Here is a 602-nt window from a genome sequence, read left to right as displayed (position 1 = left end):
ACGTTGGAGCCCTAATCTGTATGTTGAAGGACAATGTGTTGATAAAAGTGATTGTGGTGTGTGTGACATTGGCTTGGAGCTCATGGGCTGCCTATCCATTCATGAGCACTGCAGTCAACCCAAGAAGGAAGGCTCTCGCCCTTTACCCTGTTTTTCTCATGTATGTATCCGTTGGTTTCCTTATCATCGCCATTAATTAATGCAACAAACCCATCTATATTGCCGAGATTTCCTTAAGCAATTGAAACTCACTTGCAGTACATAGGAATTTTATATGGTTGATTTTTTTTTTCTTCTCATGCTACTATATCTCTTTTTGACCTTATTTTCAACTAAACATGTTATGGAGACTCAAATGTTATACTGGTAAAAAACTTTGGTGTATTTCTATACTTTTTACATGGTGTCGTTTTTGTACCGAGTTAGTAATACTTTTCTCAACATGGAATTGGGTCTTTGATGTTATGAAATCCTATTTCTAAGATTTCTTGTTTCCTCTTAAGTCTTAAGGCTTGTTTGCTGTCCGAGGAATCTGTTTCAGGGGCCCAATCAGGTTCATCCTGTGACAGGCTTGGGAAGGTGGTCAAGTTTTTGACAGGAAT

General features: G+C 38.4%; 1 protein-coding gene across 1 annotated transcript; it reads left to right on the top strand.

Annotated features, from left to right (window-relative positions):
- On the top strand, positions 1-392 carry LOC149494410 (protein YIP4b-like; the record flags this gene model as incomplete). Its single annotated transcript, XM_089724700.1, is given in 1 exon segment — positions 1-392. A coding segment is annotated over 1 exon segment (200 nt), but the record flags the coding sequence as incomplete, so codon positions are not given.
- Positions 393-602: the final 210 nt, after the last annotated feature.

This window comes from Jatropha curcas, chromosome 8, assembly GCF_041381405.1.
Source record: "Jatropha curcas cultivar XTBG-Jc1 chromosome 8, XTBG_Jcur_1.0, whole genome shotgun sequence".
Lineage (NCBI taxonomy): Eukaryota > Viridiplantae > Streptophyta > Magnoliopsida > Malpighiales > Euphorbiaceae > Jatropha > Jatropha curcas.
The sequence above is the reverse complement of the archived record's forward strand: the minus strand, read 5'-3'. Positions and strand labels throughout refer to the sequence as shown.